At 41.0% G+C, this 20968-nt stretch overlaps 1 protein-coding gene across 1 annotated transcript in view; it reads left to right on the top strand.

Moving 5' to 3' along the window:
* The window catches only part of ATP10B (ATPase phospholipid transporting 10B (putative)), a 76521-nt gene that overhangs the window by 14558 nt on the left and 40995 nt on the right, over positions 1-20968 (top strand). The window contains exons 3-5 of the mRNA XM_054978829.1: positions 12334-12538; positions 17952-18037; positions 19269-19375. Coding sequence (XP_054834804.1) covers positions 12334-12538; positions 17952-18037; positions 19269-19375 — 398 coding nt within the window. The remainder of the gene's footprint in view (positions 1-12333; positions 12539-17951; positions 18038-19268; positions 19376-20968) is intronic.

Genomic DNA, 20968 nt, shown 5'->3' with positions numbered 1-20968 from the left:
GAAGAAGAGACAAATTCTAAAGGGGTAACCACATTAGTCTGTTGTGGCGATACCAAAATGGAATCTTGTGCCATGATAAAAAAAAATACACGTACTGTAATTTCCCCTTTTATGGTTAGAACTGATCCTGTTTCATCAGATGCATGAAGTGAAGTCTCAGTCTGCTGATATAACTACTCACATGTAAAAACTGTTTTCAAGAAAGGAAAGCAGTTGTAATTCCTTTTAAGATGCACGTTATAGAGCTATAATACCTTGTAATTAATTAATATTATATGTTAAGTTTTAAAAATCACATATGCAAGGGAAACAGAAGACTGTGAGTAAGACCCATTGCATGAAATGGGACTTACTTGTAAGGTAAGCTGCTGCTGATTGCTCCCAGTAGTTCTGTGCCCTTTGATCTGCACCTTCAACCGGATCAGAAGCACAGGTAGGGCCAATGCAGAAATTATTTTTAGGGTCATTTTAATTGCCCCACCTGCCGCTGCTTTCCTGCCTTCTTTTTTTTTTCCCCTCCTCTCTCTTTCTCTGTAGGGAGGCAACAGCAGGAGGGGAGGGGAAAGGAAAGGAAAAGAGTTGGAGCTAGTTGGATTTCAGTATCTGGGGACTAGAATTGCTTTCTAAAGTTGGTGCAGGTACAGGAAGACAATGCCGTGTGGAGACTCGACTCACCTGCCTCTTGTCCCTGGAGGAGAAAACTGACTTTTCACATCTTCCCAGTTTTCTTTCTCCCATTAATCTTCATGCTGTTTTGAGTTAGTTTTTTGTTTGGGGTTGTTAGGAAAAAAAATGAAACTATTTGTTCAGTTGAGTACTTTTTGAGAGAAACTGATGTCTCACTTTATTCAGTAGGCTTATTCCCAGGTAACTTGGGTCTGGCCTATATTTGATAGTGCTCTTCAGTGTTCTGGCTAGGTCCCTTTGCTGGGGAGTCTTCCTGACTGTCACCTCATTTTTTGTCTGTTTTTTGCACCGTATCCTATTGCAGTGTATGGTGCGTACATCATAATTGAAATAAAATCTACTCTTTAATAATCCTGTCCCTTTAATGTTTGCTATGTAATTAACAATTATTATTTTGTTCACAGAAATAGAAAGCCACATGATTTGTTTTGTTATTTGTATTGAATCAGGGTGATGGGATTTTTGTCTGGGGGTACATGGTAGCGCTCAGCAGTCATGCACTGACAGCAATAACAGAGTGTAAATTGATCCTGTAGACTTGGAGATGAACTGTAGCTCAATATTAGGTGACCACTTTCCTATTTCTTTGATCTCCAGTATAGCAAGGTGGTACTGTACATTGCTTCTGACACTGGCCTTCTCTCTTGTTCAGCTCAGCAGCTTCTATAGTTGGGGCTAACCAGGACTCGGCCCTAAAGGGAATAGATATTTCACAGAATGATAGTTACAGACTTGCTGTGACATTCAAATCTCTCCCAGCAGTAAATTAATGCAGCAGGCCTGGCAGAACTTGAGGAAGAAATAATGTGCCATTTCCCAGGCGGAGAACACAAGCAGTTCTTTAATCACAGACTATGCCATACCCTCTACTTTCACTCTTTGTGAATTTTCTACAAAGAAATGTCTGCAAGTGCCAGCATTTAAAAGATTGCAATTTTTCATTTCACAACCTGATTAAAATACTTCCCAAATGTAGCAAATGTATTATATTACCATTAAATGTACTTTTTCATTAGTATGGCAAGAAAACAGACTATGAGCACAATACTGTCCCAATATCCTTGTCCCAGAGCTTAGAATAATCTTCCTTCCCATGTGCAAGTGTCTTAAGAACATAAGAAGAGATTTATTGTTTTCAGATCAGTGGTACATCTGGGTTAGCCAGGTCCCCTTCCCCTCCTAGCAGGAAAAGGGAGAACCCAGGGGTTACCTTTCTGCTGCTCCCATCATGCTTCTTGTGTGTGCACTTTGCACGCACGCTCTCCCCACACCTGTACAATGATATCACTTCCGGGAACTGATGTCATCTTGCAGATGTAGAGACACGTGAGTGCTTTGCAGTGGGCTGCAAATCAGCCTGCCACAAAGCACAGGAGAATTCTCGGGGTGGTGCAATGACATCACTCCTGGGAAGTGATGTCATTGCACCACCCAGGAAGCATGCCCTGGAAGTCCATTCCCGCACCTTTTCCCCTGTCAGACAGGTAAATGGTGGCAGGGGGAAGAGGGTGAAAGCAGGGAATCCCTCGCCCACATTGGGGGAGTAGGATCCCTAGGTACATCTAGTCGAGCAACCTGTTTCTCATAGCAGGCAACCAATTGCCCTCGAGGACCACCTAACAGCATAGCGGCCAAAGTCCTCCCCTGATCCTGCCTCCTAGCACATATTCAGAGGTCTGCTGCCTCTGCATGGGAGATTCCCTTTAGTTTTCATGGCTAGTAGTCACTGATGACCCTCTCCTCCATAAATCTATCTCCCTTTAACGCCATCTATGCTTGTGGCCATCACTATATCCACTCACAACGAATTACACACTTTAATTACTTTTGTGTATCCTGAAGTTATTGCCCATCAACTTCATTGGGTACCGCTTGGTACTAGTATTATGGGGGAGGGAGAAAAATCCTCTCTGTCCACTTTCTCCACTCCGTGCAGAACCACAGTCTTGCCCCCGGTGCCTTTTTAGCCTTTGTCCATAGGAAAGGGGTTCCAGTGAAGGGTTGCCTTTTTTCTGCATTGTTTTCCAGCTCTGCAATATCCTTTTTGAGACGCAGTGACCAGGACTGTACACAGTATTCCAGATGGAGCTGCACTGTCCATTTTATTTTCAACCCCTTTTCTAACAATCCACAGCATGGAGTCCATCTTGTTCACCACTGCTACACATTGTTCTGTCATTTTCATCAAGCTTTCCCCTACAGCCCCAAGATCACTTTCCCTCGCAGAGTCTCTCTACACAGGACCTCTTACACAAGGATGCTCAATTGAAGGGAGACACAATGTTAGCTGGGAAGCATAGTTTTAAAAGACAGAGCTGGCAGAAATCACTCCTGAGAGGGTTTGTTTATTTCATCTTCACCTTCCCCAAGGCTCTGTCAATTTTACTTCCCCTTCCAGGAGGTGAAGATGAAATAAACAAACCCTCTCAGGAGTGATCTCTGCCAGCTCTGAGAGGTGAAACTCTAGAGAAGCAAAACTACGCTTCCCATCTAACATTGTGCCTCTCTTCACTTGAGCGTTCTCGTGTAAGAGGTCTCATGTAGAGAGGCTATCAGTATTGGCCAGTTCAGATCCTATCAGCATATATTTAAAGTCAGAATGTTTTGTTCCAATGTGCATACTTTACACTTACTACGCTAAACTTCATTAACCACACTTCTGCCCATTCACGCAATCTAGAGATTCTCCTGTAGCTCTTCACAATCCACCTTGGTTTTACCATCCTGAATAATTTAAGTATAATCTACAAACTTGGATACTACTGGAGTGGATTGGCCACCTGCCCCCCCACACACACACACACTGGGGCCACCCCAGACCTAAGGAAGTTGCTGAGGGGCTGGTGGGCAGAAACGAGCAGTAGCTGCAGCTGTAAGCAACAGAATGGGCCAGTGGGTGCAGCAAGAGCAGCTGCCACAAGTGAAGGGATAGGTTGGTGGGTGCAGCCACCAGGAGAGGAGCAGTTGGGCATGAGCAGGTTTACCTGGAGCATATATTAGGTTAACTGGCCTGCAATTCCCTGAATCACTTTAAAAATCATGTGACGTTTAATATTTTCCAGTCATCTGGCACACAGGCCCATTTTAGCAACAAGTTATATAAACTGGTTAGTAGTTCAATAATGTCACATGTGAGTTCTTTAAGAACCTTCAGGTCTATCTGAACCTGGACATTTCTTAGTTTTCAGTTTGCCTAGTAGTCCTAGAATTTCATCTCTTGTCACATCAGTTTGACTCAGTTCTCCTGACACCCTTCTAGAAATCATAAAGCTTATTAGTATGCTTTCCAGTTGCCCACCAGTGGCATGCAATCTCCAGGGGGTTTGCCCCTTTGCCTGCTGATCGCTGGCAGTTGGCAGGAAGTAGAAAACTCCTTGGTGATTGCCCACCACTGGCAGGCAATCAAGGGAAGCATGCACCAGGCGCACTCCCAGCAGGCTGCAATGATGTTACATCCCAAAGTGATGTTTTCGTGATGGCTGCAGGCATGCTCCTATACTTTGTTGGGGCCAATTGGAGCACATCTGTGGCTGGAGTGATGGCATCATTTCCCATGTGTGAGAAGACTACATCAGGTAAACCCCAGATCCTCCCCCCTTCCACCGAGAGGGTATAGGAACCTGGGAACCCTACTTATCAGTCATAAAAACATAATTCAAGCTCTGCTGGATCAGACCAGTGGTTCATCTAGTCCAGGCTCCTGCATCACCCAGTAGGCAACTAGTTATCCTGGAGGACTTACAAGAGAGCATAGAGGCTAAGGCCGAATATGGTCTCATAGCTTGGGGATTCATAGGTTCAAATGCGTCTGGATGTGGAGATGGTAGCACATTGGAAGTAGAGAGAAAGAGACCATTAAAAGGAGGGATACCACATGTTCCAGCAGGGACATTCCAGCTTGGAGTACTCATGCTTCCATTTTAGAAACATGGGCATGTATATTGTGTTTTTTTGCACTTTTCAGTACCATGTTTCATGGGAAAATGCTTTGTTACTAACACTGGACTCCAAGCACTGAGGGCCAAGCTACACATGACGAATGACACTTGAACGGCAAGTGGATTGAGTGGAGGGCAAGTGAACAGGGAGAAATACACTTGCAGTTCAAGTGTCATTCGTCATGTGTAGCTTGGCCCTGAGTCTGTTAAATACAGGAGTAGCTACTTTCTGCTTTTCATCTAAAGGACATATTGGGAGATGAGCCCAAAGATAAGCAGAGATGAGATAACCATTTTGTTGTGAACTGTTGTGGGTTGAACCAGTCTAAGTTTTGCCCTGAAACCTCCAAACAGGGGTGTTTGGAGAGGAGGGTTGTGTTTTTTGTTTGTCAGCCCACCTGCCCTCTGCCTCTGCCGGGCTGCCTCTAGCCTTCACCTTTTTTTTGCTGCAGTTGGAGCTGGCAGGTCCTGCATTTGGATTGCTGGTGTAGAGCATAATAGCATTATACCATTGTGTTTGTATGGGTTCTGTGAGAAAGAGGGGTACACAGGAGCAGACGTTTCAGCCTTGGATTTGGTTCCTTCACCTCTTTCTTTCTAATAACCCTCACCCGTTAATTTCAATTGCTCCCCTCCCCAGCAATTCCCTCCTTCCATTAAAACACCCATTCACCCCACTGTTGTTTCTTGGGTTAGTTTCAGTTGTCTCTCCACCTCACAATTCCCTTCTGCCATTCATCTCCATCACATTTCTTTGCTTTATCCCCATCCCAGCCCACCCAAGCAATTCCACCTCCTCTCTAATCCTTCCTACAGCTGTGTTTTGCTGGCAGGTTGAGGGGGCTCTATTTTAGCAGCCAGTTGCTTAGCTAAGCTCAGTGGAGCACTTTGGTGCATGTCTTTGCTCTGTGGGAGGGGAGCATTTGAAAAAGGAACAGTTTTGTCTGAACCCCATTATGCATGGCACTTCTCTAGCCATTTAATTTGATAGCCCCGGCCTGGTTGGGATATTTTCAGGTGTCATTGCCCAGTAGTGAGGGTTGGGAATGTGTTTGCCACACAGCTCTCATGGGCTGCCGTTTGACTGTGGCATATAAGGCTGACTGGGGGTGGGGGGGTGAACATTTTTCCTGCCTGCCCAGCATGTCTCAGCCACCATTTTACAGAGTGGCTGTCTGTGACATTTAATTGGTGTAGGGAAGAGTTTTCCTGAGCAGCATTTACAGGCTGCTGCAGAAGTAAATGGTATTTGTTCAAGGCTGGTGGTTGATGTGGGCTCATTTGGGAGGGTAAAGCATTTTCCCGTGTTTTGTGCGGGCCTCTTACTGTGGATGGAGGGAAGTGGTTTCTTCCCGCATTGCATGCAGGTGGCCTTTTTACTGGACTAATTTTATGATAGCCCCCATTTTACACAACAGCCTTAAAGTAGATTTTTGGCCATAACAAGATCTTTCTAGTTCCTTCTTGTGTTAAAACATATCCTTGTTTATTGTCTGCTCATCTCACCAAAAGTGCAATATGAACCATTTACTCAACTTGTTCCATAGGTTTCTAGTAAGATAAGTAAGTGTATTTATTCAAGAATGATTACAGTATAAAGAACTATGTTATGATCTGTTAGTTCCTTATCATTAATTAATTAATTCAAAGCATATCTATGCTCCCCATCCACCCTATAAGGGTCCCGTAGGAGCAAACATCACCAGCATCTTTTTTTTTTTCGTAAGAAGAAAGCACTGGGTTTACATATTAAAAGTTGCCCTTAGTCAAAAGTTCTCTACACTACTGTTGCTACATAGAAGTCACACTTCATTGGAGAGCAACCAAAATCCTTACTCAAAATGTAGCATTCAAAACAGCATGCGAACTTCATCTGAACCAGGATTTGCTACTTTACCCACTTAAAGCTTTTCGTTAGTTTTACTCTATCAAAGACTAAAAAATGCTGGGCAGAGTAGAACCATTTTTCTTCCCTTGGAGTGAATCATTACATTTGTCTTTTTTGTATCGATCGTACCCTAACTCTCCAATTTATCAAGGTCATCTGAGACTTTTAAATAGTGTCTTTTCAAAGTGCTTACAATCCCTCCTCATAGGTTTGTTTCCCTCCCAAATACATACTTTGTTTTCTGTCCATGATATTGATGATGAGGATATTGATCTATGAAATCTACTGCTTTTCATTTCATCTACCATCACCCTCTTTCAATTATTTCCTTTTACAAATTCACAGTTTAGGCACAGAGATTATGAATAAGCGTAAGGAAGCGTAAGGAAATATTGCATAAAAGTAGATGTTCAACTTTAAAAGTTCGATTCAAAGACTCCTAACATAGCTTTCTTCCTGTCATGCTAGTTTTCTGTGTACAGACAATTTGGATGTTTCTGTATCCCGAAAGATTCCTACATGTATTAAACTACCAGATCGGATATCTTGTTTTCTAGATGCAAGGAAGTTAATGCTCCTTCAAAAAATACCTTCTCCAATTCAAGCTAGCCTGTAAGATTCCCGCCCACCCCCCTACTTTGACAAAGCAAAACAGCTACCTTGGTAGCATCAAGACTAGATTACTATAATACAATCTATATAGGTCTCCCTGCCAAGTCAAATTGGGGACTTTAGTGGTGCAGAACACTGTAGCTCGAATATTATCAGGAGCTAGGCATAGTGTGCATATGATTCCCTTTCTGTAGTCACTCCACTCCTCAGTTACCATGCTCAATTCAAGGTTTTGACAATAACAAAGCCCTTCCTGGCCTTGACTCCTCATATCAGCAGGACTGCCTATGCTCCACCACAGCAGCTTCACTTATCTGAACAAGGCCTTCTGCAGGCACCACCCTGTAAAAGGGGAAAGTCAATAGCTGCCCATACATGTTCATTCCCGTAGTGGCCCCCACCTTATGGAATGGCCTGTCTGAAGAGGTCAGGAAAGTGCCGCAAACTATGCAAGACTGAATTATTCGGGAAGACTGTATTACACAGGTAATAGGGCTGGGCTGTAAGGGAATGACTAGTAAGGACAACAAAAAGGGGAGAAAAACAACAACCCTGCAAACTAAGGGTAGCCAAGGAAGTTGGAACAGCAGAAAAAAATTAAAATTGTAGAAAATAAATAAAAATATTAATTAAAAACACTGATATAATGTTTAATTAGAAATACCTAAATTAGATTTAAAACATCATATGGTTCTACATAAACATATTAAAACTTTGTATATAAATAAAATAAAATCACTAATATACAGGTATAATAGTACAACTCATTACCATAAGTACAGAACCAATAAAACCAGATGTGTTTCATCCCAAAGATATGCAAATATCACAGATAACAACCCAACAATAAAATACATAAATTAAACACACATGACCTAGCACACAATGAATCTGGAATAGAGAAAAGAAAAAGAAAAGGGGGGAGGAGAAAAAGAAAAGGGAGGACAAAAAAGTGTAAAGGTTAATAACTGGATAATAACTGGATAATAACTGGATAATAACTGGTTCATTATTTTTCATATCTCTAAATGGAAAAGAACAATTACCAGGACAACACAGCCAGTCCCATGTTCTAAGGCTAACCTACTTCACAGTGCTCTTGTGAGGATAAAATGGAGGGAGAGAAAACCAACATCAAACAAATATATTTCAATGAAATTAAAAATAACATGGAGTGAATTCCTTAGAATTTCTGTTTAATATTGGTTTGGTTTTATTGGTTCTGTACACAGCAATGAGTTCCCCCCTCAAGTCGTTTCCACAATAGTACTGGAGGAGGGGTTTTTCCCCCCTGTTTTGACTGCTTCGGTGCACAAAATATTCCACGTGGAGCAGAAAAAACAGGGAGGAAATCTCCCTCCCCTGCTATTTTGACAAAGGAAAACAGCTTGAGGGGGGAGGGGAAGGTTGCCAGCCTCCAGGTTGTAAATAAATAACCAAGAGAGTATCACAGGACAAGACGGGAAAAACAACAACACAGCCGTGAAAACTAAGTAACAAACAATCAAATGTTATACAAAATTATATTTGTGTGTGTAAATTCATAGAGGAAAAAGTAAGTGAAGTCATACAAGGAACTCCACGTTCACTTATCTTACTCAATAAAGAGGGGTGTGGTTAGGCAGCAAAGTTCCAGTTCTTATACACAAATGGTAAAATCCATTCCAGTTACATATCATTCATTCTAAGAGTCTCATTTACATGTAAACAATAAACCTCTGTAAACTTCGAGGACTTCTAAGTATCAACAAGCAAACAAATTTCATTGGATGATATTCAACCCAAAACACTAAGCCGATTCTCAAAAGTGCAAAGTGCAATACAATACGAAATCCTATAATTCCACAAGGATTTGTAATCTGCAGGTTTTAAGCATAATCATTGAAAGTTTATATAGTAATGCAAAAGGTTATGACGTTCACATTCCAAGCATGACTGCTGACAGGAAATCCAGAGCTTTCTCTCCCGTTTCCAGGCTTCTTTATCAAAGCCATCAGCGCTTCATGATAGAAGTTCTCTCCTCACTACGAAATTGTAAAAAAAAAACCTAAATAACCCTACATAATTAATAAGGTTTCGTGGAGTAAAAAAAACAATGAAACAAATACTCACAGGAAACATCTCATCAATCGCTTAAAGAAATCAGCTTTTCAGACCTTCAAAAAGGAAGCCTTGGTATCAGTTGCACATTGCATTAACATAATTCAGCTGCAACCTCCAACTACAAGCGATCTTAAAGGAACATAACGAAAATTATTCAGAATGTGATGTGCCATCCATGTAAACATGAAAAATTATTTGACATATTTAACACTCCCCTCCATAAAAAAAAGCTTCTACGAATTAATGAGTTGGCAGCAAGAGACATGATAGCTTTTTGTATCTTAATGACTGCCTTGATAAAAGAGAGCTAGTAGTTGCAAGGACGTGCAAATTAGTGGTTCAGTTGGTGGGAGATAGTAGGACCAGGTGTCCTGCTATAGTGAGAGATCTCCTGGCAATTACACCAATTCCCTGCCCAGCACTTCAGAGGCCAGCAGTGGGAAAATGGATGGGTCTGCAATGTCATTTCTGGTGCAAATCTGGATGTTAAACCAGAGTTTAGGATGAATCCTAGAGCATAGCCCCAATGTCATGAAGTGACTACTAGTCTTGCTCTGGCAAATGACATCACATACCTGTGCAGTGCTGGTGCATCTGTCCCCACCTATCATCCAATTCCTCCTGGCAGGTTGTCTGCTGCTGCTGACAACCCTATAGTGGCAGACTTTTGGAGTCTGTACAAGCCTGAATTTTATGGGAATTGCCCTAAATTGGGGCTTTTCTACACACTCTACTTTTTCCTGATTCTCTTAGCAGTCAATCCTCTTGCATTAGAATCAATTTGATACAGTTCTTCCACATATCTGCCCTCTCTCAACATCTTTATAGTTGTGGAAGCAGTTTATTTTGTTCTGCATGTAGCTTAAATAATCAGGATTTTCAAGCAAGGTTGTGGTCGTTATTGGTAACACCATCTGTGATGTCACAGCAACCCCCCCCCCTTATTTTGGGACAGAGGTGGAGCAGCAGTGACTATGTGCTTTTCAAATTGCTCTGCTTTTTCTTAGCACCAAAAGTGACCACCCCCCTTCCCCAGACCACCAGAGCTTTTGCAGTTTTTTAAAATCATCATTTTCATATCATTATGTCAACCTATCATTGTAACATTGATAGAGTAGATTCTCTGAATTCCCAGCTTTCATTTTTGTAAAAAGTTAATCTCAAGCCCTTTCCTTTGCAAAGATGTAAGGGAAAAGGGTATATATCTGTAACAGAAGGAGGTAGAGACTTACTTTATAAAAAATGAAAGCTGAGAATTCAGAGAATCTGCTGCATTTATTAGTATAACAGTAGATCAATAGGGTGATATTTATTTATTTGTTTATTTACATTATTTATAGTCCGCCTTTCTCACTGAGATTTAAAGCAGATTACACAGTATGTCAGTACAGTCAATTTCAAATACATTTCAGTATGACCATTTAAAAAAGAAAGAAAACCAGCAAGAGGGAAAGGAAGATGGAGAGAGGAGTGTTTTGACAATGAATGTCCAATCATCAAAAAGTGGTTTGGGTGTGGATGTGAACAGGCAGGACAAACAAAACTGAAAGAAACATTACATATGAGGGGGAGGGGAGGAATGACTCAAAATCAGCTTCCAGAAAAAAAGATTAGAGTAAAAGTGGTCTCAAAAGAAGGAGGGGGAGAAGCAGAGAAAAACAAAAGAAACCAAAGTGAGAGCTAAAAGCAAAAAAAAATGTGTGTGGAAATCAGGGGATTAATCGAAGCAGTATGGGACTAGGACCGATGGGAAAAACCCCAAGCAGAAAATCCCTTGATGGTCGATCATGCTCAGGTTCAATACCTGACATCTCACATTTAAAAGTAGGAGGCACAGACTGGGCCAGCTCAAGGCTTTTTGGTGCCCCAGATGGACTGTTACTTTGGTGCCCCCACCCGTTCAACATATAAAAACAAAGATAATGCAACAACCAATTCATTCTAAGGGCTGCAATCCTAAAATATCTTACCTGGGAATAAATCCCATTGAACATAGTGTAACTTACTTCTGAGTAGGTATTTGTAGACCTGCATAGGAGAAGTGCTGGTTTGGCTCCTTCTTTGCTCTGCACCCTGGGGACCTGGTGTTGCCTGCTACCTTCTAATTCCTTTGGTGCCCGCCTCCAGCTCTGGCACCCTAGGAAATCACCTAGGTTTGCCTAGTGGGCAGACCAGCCTTAGATGGTAGAGAGCTACTGTAAGTCAGAGTAGACAGTACTGGGCTAGGTGGATCAAAGATCTGACTCTGCTCCATATCAACTGAGCAGCAGGATGTAGATGGGGGAGTGAGTGTGTGTCTCTTTTTTTAAAAAAAACCTCTTCTTGTACATGCAACACTGGTCTGATAGGGGGAAGACTAGTTAGGAACAATTTTCCTGATATGCTGACTTTGTATGTGTAGAGGATACTGGGAAACATTCAAATGTTTGGGCTCTTGCAGTTTAAAATAGAATGACTCAGAAAATCTGATCTGCTTCACCTCTGAGAGATTCCTGCCCTGCTCCATGACATCTCACCTTAGAGATGGGTAAATCACCCCATAGTGCCTTCCTGCTAATGTGGCAGGGATTGTAGAAGATACTCTTCAGTTTTGGCAAGCAAGTTATGGTAGCCCTGCACAAATTCTGCACCCATGTCAGTCCCTATGCTTGTGGTACCTCTTGCACTAACGCAACAGTAGTTTGGATGACAAAAGTGGAAAAGGACCTACAAGCTGTTCTCACTCAAGTCTACCCTTAGTATAGGTATCCAGGCCAGGGGGCTATGATGAATGGTGTCAGTGGAGCCAAGAGGTCTTAGGATCAAATCTGCACTCAACCATGTAAGTTCATTGGCTGACCTTGGGCAAGTCACTATCTCTCGACTTAAGACTGTTTCCTGCCATAATTGTAGAGATTTATTTTTCTTTCTTTCTTTTTTAACATATTCCCCAAGTGCAACTGTCCTGAGATCCTCGGAGGAAAGGAAGGAGTTGTGTATGATAAATAAATAAGCAAAGCCTTCAGTTTAAGCCAGTTAGTAATCTATTCCTGCGCTCTAAAGAAAGAAGAAGCTTTCGCTTTTTTTGGCATGACTGTCCAATGGTGATATCTTTTCTCTTAACAGAAGAAAAAATACCTATATTGAGAAATTCTGGAAAGATGTGTGCGTGGGAGACTTTGTACAGCTGCAGTGTAATGAGATAATCCCTGCTGACATCCTGCTGCTCCACTCCTCTGATCAGAATGGGATCTGCCATTTGGAAACAGCAAGTCTCGATGGGGAAACCAATCTTAAACAACGACAAGTGGTGAAAGGATTCGCTAATCAGGTAAGCCTAGGAGCTGCCTTGTGCCACTTACCTTTCCTCTCTTCTTTTCTGTGCAAACATATGTAAGACAAGAAGCTTGGAATTGTCCAGCTAGAAGGGGGTCTTTAACAGGATAACTTCTTCGACAGATGTTCCTGTCTGCCACATGTGCCTTGGTTGGCTTACATGAGAGAGACCATTAACCCAGAAGCCATCACGTTAGCGCCAAGTACAAGATCAAAGGTGGCTGAGGGTTCTGCAAACAAAAGTGTTCTAAAGAGATGCTCAGAATCAACCTCAAGTCTTTGTTACTAAGATATAGAAACATAGTAGGAGATTATTACTATTCAGTAGAAAACACTGACATGCACTGAATTTGAACAGACATTAATCATGCTATAAGGTATAGAACTATATGAGCAAACATGCCTGAATCCATGCCTGCACAAATTGTCAACCACAAAACCAAATGCAACCTACCAACCATTTATTAGGCTTGCCAGGTGCTCGAAAACACCTCCCTCCTGTCTCTGCATTCCCAAGACAACAAACAGATTGTTTATTGAGCTCTTGGTGAACGGCCATCCACAGGTGATGGGGTGGTGTTCAGCTTGTTGGTCACAAAGTGGGCAAGCTTGTCTCAATATTAATTGTGTAAATGCATATCATGACTGACATATCATGACTGAATGTACTCAAGTCATATCAAGTTGCATCACAGTCTGGAACCATCATACCTGAAGGAGTATCTCTCTTGATATGATCCCCCAAGAAGTCTGCATTCTTCGTCTCACAGTTTACTGGTGGTGCCCAGCCACTGAGAGCTAAGCTACAGGTGACGCCTGACACAGGTTGGACACTTGTCAGCTTCCCTCAAGTTTTGATGGGAAATGTAGGCATCCTGGTCTTGCAGCTGTAATGGAGAGCCAAGCTGTAAAAACCAGGACGCCTACATTTCCCATCAAAACTTGAGGTAAACTGACAAGTGTCCAACCTGTGTAAGGTGTCACTTGTAGCTCTTCTCTCCCATCAGGTTGAGAGCTTCCTCTGTGATGGACCATCCTGGTTGAATGTTCTGTCAGACAATACATGTGTCCTGCAATGTTCTGCAGGGCGTGCAAGGCAGACTTGTTTCAGCAGCTTTTTAGCCATCTGTAATATACCTTGGAATCTTTGCCACCTAGTTGGGTTTTTTTTAACTATTGTATTTGTGGTACCCCTTAATTGTAATGATGTTTTAGTTTTAATATATAATATTTATTGCTGTCTTTTTAAATTGTTGTAAACCACTTCTGGCTTCGTTCAAGGGAGAGGTGGTATAAAAATCTAATAAATAAATAAATAAAATCTAGTGATATAACATGTAGCAATGGACAAACTCCCCCCTCCCCTTTGGCAAGATACTGAATTGGGCTGAGAAAACCAAACTATTTTTTTTAATACATAGAAAATAGCTTGGCCTTTCCCAAACCCAATTCTGAAATTTGGAAATGGCATCATGTAGAGCACAACAGGGATATAAATGTCTCCCAAGATCCTCCAAATCTTGCAGCTGGATGATGGTGGTAAGGGAGATCTCCTTCTCTCTATCCCTTTTCCCTGCCACGTTGAATAATATTGCTTCAGCAGTACCTCAGTTTCATTTTTTTAAAATTTATTTATAGTCTGCCTTTCTGACTGTTGAAGCATCTAATAAACAATGCAATGGGATAAGGATTACAAAGGATTTGAAACAAAGCAAAAAGTATTAGACATGATACGGCAAACAGTGCAGAAAATGGTATTACAAAGTAGAAAACAAGACAATAACAGCAGATACAGTACCACAAACAGAAAATACATACTGTACACTGTGGCACAGTCTACAGTCCTGTTACTTTTATAATAGTGCCTTCCTGAACCATTCCATTATAATATAGCCCTGTTACCTTTATAAAAATGGTCTCCTGAATAATAATGCTTTACATACATTGTGAAATGATAGAAGTATGGGAGACTTCCTGACATCCCCATTCCATAAGATGAGGGGGTACAGCAGAGAATGCAGATGTATAGGCAGTAATTGATTTTATCAGTTTGCAGGATGGCATCTTTGTTCAGATAAGCGAAGCTGTTGCGGGGAACATAGGAAAATAGGCAGTCTTGCAGATATGAGAGTCAAAGGCTATGAAGGGCTTTGTATGTGATGACCAGCACCTTGAACTGACTATGGTAACTGATTGGTAGGCAATATAGAGACATCAGAATGACGCTCATCAGAATGAGCGTCATTTGCATGATCCGCCTAGCTCCTGATAGTAGCCAGCCAGTGGCATTCTGTAGCAACTGGGGTTTCCAAGTTAACCGCAAGGGCAGACTAATGTAGATGGCATTACAAGAGTCTAGTCTCAATGTCACCTGGGAAATGTAGTTCCCAGTGTACCTGATGTCTGTAACACATGGAATATTGCTGTAGCTGTTTAGCCAACTTTGGAGTAGGTTTAACGGTTGAAGCTGTAAAACTATGTTTGTTTAATCATAAAAATATAAGGGAATTAAGATGGGGAACACACATCCCGGATAGTAAAATTATTGAAGCCAGATATTATTGAGGCCAGACATCACAGACAGTAAGGTGACATGTTAAACAAACTAAAGAAAACATAAGAACCCACGGCTGGATCAAACCAGTGGTCCATCTAGTCCTGCAGTGTGTTTCACACAGCAGTCAACCAGTCAACCAGTTATCCTGGAGGCAACAGGGCATAGAGGCCTCTCTCTCATGTTGCTTCCTAGCAGTGGCATTCAGAGATCTGATACCTTTGAATATGCAGGTTCCTTTTATTCACCGTGACTGGATAGCCATTGGTGCCCATCACCATATCCAGTGGCAGAGAATTCCACAATTTAATTACTTGTTGAGTAAAAAATTATTTCATTTTGTCTGTCCTGAATCTTTTGCCCATCGATTTCATTGGGTGTCCCTAAGTGTTATGGGAGAGAGGTGGGGGGAAGCTCTCGCAATAGATGGAGAGATGGGGAGATAGATAGGGAGATGGATCGTGTCTTTCTCAATTTCACGCATAATTTTATAAATATCTATCATGCTTTCTTCCCTCACCAGCTGTCTCGAACTGAAAAGTCCGAGATTCTTCAGCTTTTCCTCATAGAAAAGGTGCTCCTAACCCCTTAATCATCTTGCTTTTCTTCTGCACTTTTTTAAGCTCCGCAATATCCTTTTAGGGATACAGTGACCAGAATTGCACCAAATAATCTAAATGAGGCGTCATCATAGTTCTACTCAGCGATGTTATACTATTGGCCATTTTATTTTCAATTCCATTCCAAAGAACTCCCAGCATGGGCATTTTTCACTACTGCTGACATTTCTACTGAGCTATTCACTATAAAGCTATCCATGATCTCTTTCCTTTTCAGTCTCAGGCAGTTCCAGCCCCATCAGCATATTGTTCCAATGTGCCCCATCTTTCACTTTCTTACACTGAATTTCATTTACCACGCTGTTGACCACTAATCCAATTCAGAGATATCCTCTTGGAGCTCTTCACTATCACCATACTGAATAATCTGGCGTCATCTGCAGGATAAGGTCAGGAGGGGAAGTCATGTGGGGAGCTTTCGCAGGCTATTTGCAGGCAGCTTTCTTGCAGGCAAGTTGGAAGATAAGTGAAATACTGTCATATATCTTCAAGTTCCTGCTATTTTCTTTGCAGTTCTCTTTTTAAGTGACATAACTATGGTATCCACATGGATATTCTGTTATATTTTGCAACACATTGAACTTCAATGCTTGAACAATAGTTTTACAAATACCACAACACAAAATAAATACAGTGGCTTGGATGAAAACAACCCCAAGCAAACTTTTCTCCTGGCTTTTGCATCTCACTGCTCCTACTGCAGCCCCCTCTCCAAGCTACTCCTAGGTTTACGACACTTTCTGGAGTTTATTAAAGTGGAATAGTGTAGGATGTGGCAAAAGGAGTTACAAAGGCAGAGAGAGAGCTACAAAATCAAGGGGGAGGCGTGCATTGGCACCAGCAGAAGTGCCTTCTTGTCGCACAGGGACATATTTGGATCCAACCAGTACATCTGAAAGAGCATCTGCATTATAATTGGGTGTAAAATTAGGACACATTTAAATTTGAAAGGTTAACAACAAATGTTGGGCTGACTATGAATTTTGGTTTGATTGGCAGTTGTGATAGAAATTTAAATGCTTGTGCTCTTTTTTTAACTAATCATTGTTGCCGTTTCAGAAACAGTACATTGAATTATTCCTTCTGAGCCATCTTTAGGGGATAAATCTTGAGTTTACAAGACAGTTTAACTTCAGAACACTTGCATTTGTCACGCTCCTGAGTGATTTCTCAAATATATTGCTGACAAGTGTCAGATAAAGATAAAATAGGTTAACTCTGCAACATCAGGATGAGAAGAAACACTTTGTTCTCCTGAAATGTGCTAAAGCTACTACATTGCTTTGGACCTCTCCATCAATCCTATCTTTCTAGTATATAATATAGCACAGAAGTTATTGAGGTAATGTTAAAATAAACTGTGTGCTTGGTCATCCCCACTGTCTTACTATGAGCAGACACATTTTTCCCACTTGCAGAGACCCCTCATTGTTGAATCTTAGCAACTGCATTCGATGCAAGTAAGAAAAGCTCTTTTAGTCTGTCGTCTAATTGCTACAGTCTGCAGTCAGAGACTGTTCTGCTTTCATATCATCTCTCAGTGCTGCAGGTAATGGCGCCTATGATTAATCTAGTGGTTTAACAGCGCAGTCCTAACCCTCTTCAAAGTCCATTGAAATCAAGGAGGTGACTGCTTTATAACTCATTTGCATTGCTGTATTTTACAATGATTCCTGAGCCTACTCCAAAATGCCAGTATAACAGATTTGTACTCCAAAGCAGAATTTCAATGGGCTTGGACTGGAGTAACTCTGTTTAGGATTCCACAGTTAGTCAATGCAGCCTCAGTGCAGATCCATTGTCATAGACTTCACCACTATGTTGCCTTACATACTACCTGTTGACTTAAATATGTGCTCCTATGAGCTACTTGTGCTTCATGTGTTCTAATGTCAGCCCTAGAATTGCTTATGTTCTGTTTCAACATTTCTTCAACTCTGTGTTGGATTCTTACTAAAGCTATGTCTTTGTAAAATTGTGTTTATTTACCCTATGGCATTGTTTATGGAAATGTCCTTGAAACTGACTGTACTAATCTCACACTGTATAATCCGCCTTGAGTCTCAGTGAGAAAGGTGAACTATAAATAAATAAATAAATGGTTTTGCAATTTCACTTTCAACCAATTGCCTGATCAGAAGTATACAGACTCACTTGTACACGTTTTTCCACTTTATCGGGTGTTTGCATAACAGGAACTCATTATGGGTGTTTTAATTTATTTTGTTTTGCAGAATGCTGAATTTGATCCAGAATTTTTCCAAAACATCATTGTTTGTGAAAAACCGAACAATGATCTCAATAAATTTAAAGGCTATATGTGAGTAATCTTATCCTTTATTTATACTTCTCTCAATCAGCATCTTAATCCAATTTAATTATAAATTCAGTGCCAAATTATTATGTAACTTCTGGTATGCCATAGCCATATATTCTCTAAAACAAGGAAAGATAATTCTTGCCAACACTATAATAAATAAATGCTTTTTGGCTTTTTGAATAAGGTCAGTTGTGTATATAATAAATATATTTGCTGTTCATATTTAGGTGCCTTTGAGTGATAGTGCATCTCCATGAAAGAATATTTCTTATAAACTAGCATAAGAAATTATCATTTGGTTTTATTGGTCCTGTGAGTACACTTGCACTAGCAACATTTAGCATAAGGACTGGAACAACTGACTTCTGTGGTCATGCTGATCATTCAAAAAACCTATTTAGATCTCTGGAGAAAGCCAACATTTGTGAGTGCTATAGGACACATTGAGAAAACATTGACTTCTCTTTTAAATGAGTAGCTATGTCCTTCTTCCCATGTGCTGCAGTGAAAATATCTGTTACATTTTGATCTCACCCTTCTTCTGAGAAGCTCAGGATTACATCTATACTTTGCCTGTCCCCTGTTTTATACTCACAAAAACAGTCTAAGGTAGGTTAGGGTGAGAGAAAGTGAGCAGCCCAAGGTCTCCCAGCGAGTGTCATGGCCGATTAGAAATTAGAACCCGTGTCTCCCAAGCCCTAGTTTAACATTTGCCATGCTGGATTGGGTTCATTTTTCCCTTTTGCCTGTACGATTCAAACACATAATAAGAGACCTCTATAGTGAATACTCTCACAACCTGGGATCTTTGCAAATCCAGTGTGATAGCTGGGTTATAGATACTATTTGAAAGTTATTGAAAAAAGGTAAGTGATCGGAGAAAAAACATCTTCTGAGCATTAAACAAGAACACCATGATCTTGCCAAGGCCACAGTGACCTAGAGATCTATTTCTTGTAAGAATGGAATGTGCTGTGCTTTCTCACTGGCACAAAACTGCTGCATGTTTAGAAACCCAAGCACATTCCACCCAAGCAGGGGGTATGGATATGGCCTTGGAAACATGATGCATGCTTTGAAAAGAACACAAAATAAGAAAATCCCCCTTGTAGGGAGCAGTTTGATCTCATATAAATTGGTCTTATCATGGCTGTGGATAAGCCCTTAGAGGCATGATATGCATATGTCAAGAGAACAAGAAATGAAAGGAAAATTCCGTTCTTCCTTATAGGGAGCAGCCTGATCTCACACGCATTGGTTTTAACAAAGACAGTCTCCTTCTTCGTGGGTGCATTGTGAGGAACACAGAAGTTGCAGTAGGAATTGTTATCTATGCAGGTAATATTAGTTTTCCTTTCTTATGTGATTACTGATGGAAAGTTTTTGAACTTTCAAACTAAAGCTGCAGCGTATGAGTGAAGCATTAAATTATGGTTATGAACCTGTTTGATAAAGCGCAAGCCCAAATCTGGCATGCCCATCCATATGTTAGGTCAATTGGATATCCCAGCAGCACTCAGAGCTAAACCACACGAGATGAATTACATGAGGATGCTCAAGTGAAGGGAGATGCAATGTTAGCCAGGAAGTGTAGTTTGAATTTCAGCTCTCTCTACAGAGCCGGCTAGATCATTCTTCAGAGGGTTTGTTAATTTCACCTCTCTGTAGAGCCATCAAAGATCACTCCTCAGAGGGTTTGTTAATAATTGACAGAGCCTTCAGGGAGGCAAAGAGGAAATTAACAAAGGCCTGCATCTACACACCATTGTGGATAAAACATAATGTTTTATGTTTCATGTTTAATGAAATGTTTTAAATGTTTTAATGTTGTTATCCGCCCTGAGCCTGCTTGCGGGGAGGGCGGAATATAAATACGATAAAATAAAATGAATAAAAATAAATATTACGCAATCATTCAGCTACTGCAGTCATTCACAGCTGACTTGGCTTGTCACAACTCACATGAGATTCATTACTGTTGCACAGCAATAAGGCAATATCCAGCAATGGGGGAGTGCAGCCAAGGGCAACAAGAAACATGCCTAAGGAAGGAGAACCTGGTGTGTTCTAGGTGGCTGTCCTGTGTGGATGGCAGATGAAGCTACTTGTATCGAGTATATGTCGTATAGATGGAGCTTCAAAGCTGGATGACTTATTGCATGTTCCTGAGCATTCTGTTGAGTTTCTGAGCACATGGCTACTATCCTAAGCCCCTTTGCTGGGAAATGAATCTTTCTGAGGTCAATGGGACTTGTGCTGAATAAGCTTTTAGGGTGGGTGGAGATGTCAGCATGTCACCAAGTTGCAAATTATATTTCCACGAGATAGAATGTTGCAGTCATGATCAAGACCCCCCTAAAACTCAGAAAAGAGAGCCTTCGCCATCCTCTGTGCTATGATTGTTTAAGTGACAACTCTTGGCTTCAGGATTATACTTTTAGGAACACTGGGGAGGACCTGGAGGAATGCATCACGAATATTCTTTCTTAATAAGAATTAATTCTTTCTATAAATGGGATCAAATTTATATTATGTGTTGCTTTTAATTATTTATATGTAAATATATGATATTTTTATTTTTGCATAGTTGTAAGTTAATTGATTAGATGTAGTGTTTTTAAATGTTTTAAATGGTATGCGATGTTTGTATTTCTGTTATCCACCCTGAGCCTGTGAAAGCAGGGAGGGCGGAATACAAATGTAATAAATTAAATTAATGAATCTCTTTACAAAACTGTCTACTTGCATCTTAGATCTTGGTTGCTGGGACTGACATTTGATCTGTGTTCATGCAGCACCACAGTTGCCATGCTTGTAGCAAGGGAAAAGCAAAGAGCTCAAAGTACACAGCGAGGGGCACAGAATAAAGTCTGCTTTCCTTTTCATGTTTCATGGCTGGAACTTCAAATGCTTGTCCACTGAAACTGTAGC

This window comes from Eublepharis macularius, chromosome 4 (assembly GCF_028583425.1).
Source record: "Eublepharis macularius isolate TG4126 chromosome 4, MPM_Emac_v1.0, whole genome shotgun sequence".
Taxonomy (NCBI): domain Eukaryota; kingdom Metazoa; phylum Chordata; class Lepidosauria; order Squamata; family Eublepharidae; genus Eublepharis; species Eublepharis macularius.
This window is presented reverse-complemented; position numbering and strand designations above follow the sequence as displayed.